The 2,204-nt window shown below is 39.2% G+C and overlaps 1 protein-coding gene across 1 annotated transcript in view; it reads right to left on the reverse strand.

The window, feature by feature from the left end:
* LOC108580238 overlaps positions 1-1,985 on the reverse strand; it is an 8,950-nt gene extending 6,965 nt beyond the window's left edge. The window contains exons 1-5 of the mRNA XM_017943947.1: positions 1,689-1,985; positions 1,202-1,608; positions 839-938; positions 605-706; positions 282-440 (exon numbers count right to left, since the gene is read on the reverse strand). Of these exons, the coding sequence (XP_017799436.1) occupies positions 282-440; positions 605-706; positions 839-938; positions 1,202-1,608; positions 1,689-1,985 (1,065 nt within the window). The remainder of the gene's footprint in view (positions 1-281; positions 441-604; positions 707-838; positions 939-1,201; positions 1,609-1,688) is intronic.
* Positions 1,986-2,204: the final 219 nt, after the last annotated feature.

Raw genomic sequence — 2,204 nt, forward strand, 5'->3', positions numbered from 1 at the left:
ACTTTTTAAAATTAATATTATTTTCATTTTTTAAAGAAGTGTAAAGAACGAACAATGTAAATATTTGTACTCAAGCGAAACGAGTTTATTAGAAGTTTCAATAATGCATACATTTTCCAGGACAATTACGACTCAATCATGGTTCTCATTGCCATGAAGTAGGAGCCTACTGTAGTTAGGAACTACAAAATTATTGTACATAATAAATTATGCGAATGTTTGAAAAAGATTCGCTGTAATATACTTCATTTTATATAAAATATTCCAAGTGATGTGCTTACGTTTGCATAATATTCCAAGGAAATAGCAGGAAGTATACCACCCATGGTAATGAGTAATATCCTTTGGCTTCTTTGCATCATAATTATCACAATGTTCGTCATTTTTCGTGGTTTCCCTATCCACGGACTGTCTATCAGAGACTTCGCGAACGTTATACTCTGAAAGAAAATTTGCCGTGCATGTTTGAAAATGAAAGAACGCGCATTCTAACGAATCGGGATGTAAATGGGATATGAAGGTGACTGAAAAAAGTCTCATTTAATTTCAGATAACAGACAGATGAGATGATTTATCGAGTCTGCATTACTATGAACCGGCTTACGCTCTCTTTCAAATCATCTGCTGGCCAGGAGATGACGTATAGTCGTCCGCAGCCGGATAGCATCAAAGGAAGAAACTGACTGATTACTGTCAGCGACTGATTCTGAATGGTTATCATAGAAATGTCCATTTAAAGTGGCTCGATACAAGCTACCAAACAATTTTCTACTTCTCTACCAAAACCATGTCAAAAACGGTGTACAGTACGGAAATCTATCGAGCAGGCCAAACTCACGTAAATCAACGGGAACGTTCCGCATATCACAGCGCTTCCCATAGTGGCGTTCGTTTTGAATAACAAAGTCTCGACAGATGTCTTAATATCCTCCACAAATCTGACCATCACACAGTTTCGATTTACTTATCTCGGTGAACACTTAACTCTCGCACTATGTTACTTATTCTATCAAGTTAAACAGTAGACGCAGAATAAAATCCACTTTCTCATTCACCACAAGTCGAATTAAATCTGTATTCTATACTTCGATCAAATTGTGCAAAATCGAATATATGTACCTAGAGTGTATTGTCTCGCAGTCGAGAAATTAAAGGAAAATTATCGAAGTAGAACATTCGCTAGAAAACAGATTGATCTTACCCTATTATCTCTTGGTGTTCTTTGACACAGCTTACCAGCACGTCGTGGCCATTCGCTTTTCGCAGTTTCATCCCCAGTATGTCTAATTTAGCCGCGGAGAAGCTGATTAGAAGAGCGATCATGAAATCCACGCTAATGCAGAACGCTGTTTGGAGAATGCAGTAAACCTGCACAAAGTATACGAGGCAATATACTCCCAGTGGTTTAATGGAAAACGGGATCCATCCGTCTGCTGGCAATTCTTGTACGGAAAACAGAGGCGCCAAACTGAACGTGATTCCAGTCATTACGTATCCCATTGCTATTGTTCCGAAAAATCGTTTATATCGATCCACGTATCCTTGTATTATCTTAATCTCGTTCTTGTTTGCCACTTTTACAAACGCCTTTACTTTTCCTACCAACACCTGAATACGGTAAACATTTTGTCGAACATCCTTCGCTTACAGACTTTCATCGTGGATTGTTATTTTGAAAGAAATATAACCTGAAGCTGTGCACTCTTCATTTTGCAGAGAATCATGTCCATCAACACCTCCAGCAGAGCAGTCATCTCGGAGATGGTTTTCATTAAAATAGTTATGTCGTTTCGAAAGTGAAAAATCGCGAGTATCAAGGATATCAGTAGTAATATCACGTTTAGTATCGTGAAACCCCATCGAACGTTACGAAAGACAACTTCTCTTTTACTGCTGTTAGAATCTAACGGCCAGGTACACGTGAACCTTCCAGCCAATTCTAGTATATGAAGTACTCGATGAATGTTCGCGTTGAACAGGCTCATTTCGTTGGATGTTCTTCAGGGACGAGGCACAGGTGAACGAGTGAGGGCAACTTTCTCGCTGATGGAGAGGTATTCTCAGAACACTGGCCAATTAGAATCGATATTTTATCCTCGTTAATCATTCAAAGTAACACTATTGTGTTTTGCACGCGGTGTATCGCCCGAGAAGTGAACTATTATTCCACGGCACGAAGGGTTTTCCAACGGTTTCGTGGCGTT

This window comes from Habropoda laboriosa, unplaced genomic scaffold (assembly GCF_001263275.1).
Source record: "Habropoda laboriosa isolate 0110345459 unplaced genomic scaffold, ASM126327v1 scaffold9, whole genome shotgun sequence".
Lineage (NCBI taxonomy): Eukaryota > Metazoa > Arthropoda > Insecta > Hymenoptera > Apidae > Habropoda > Habropoda laboriosa.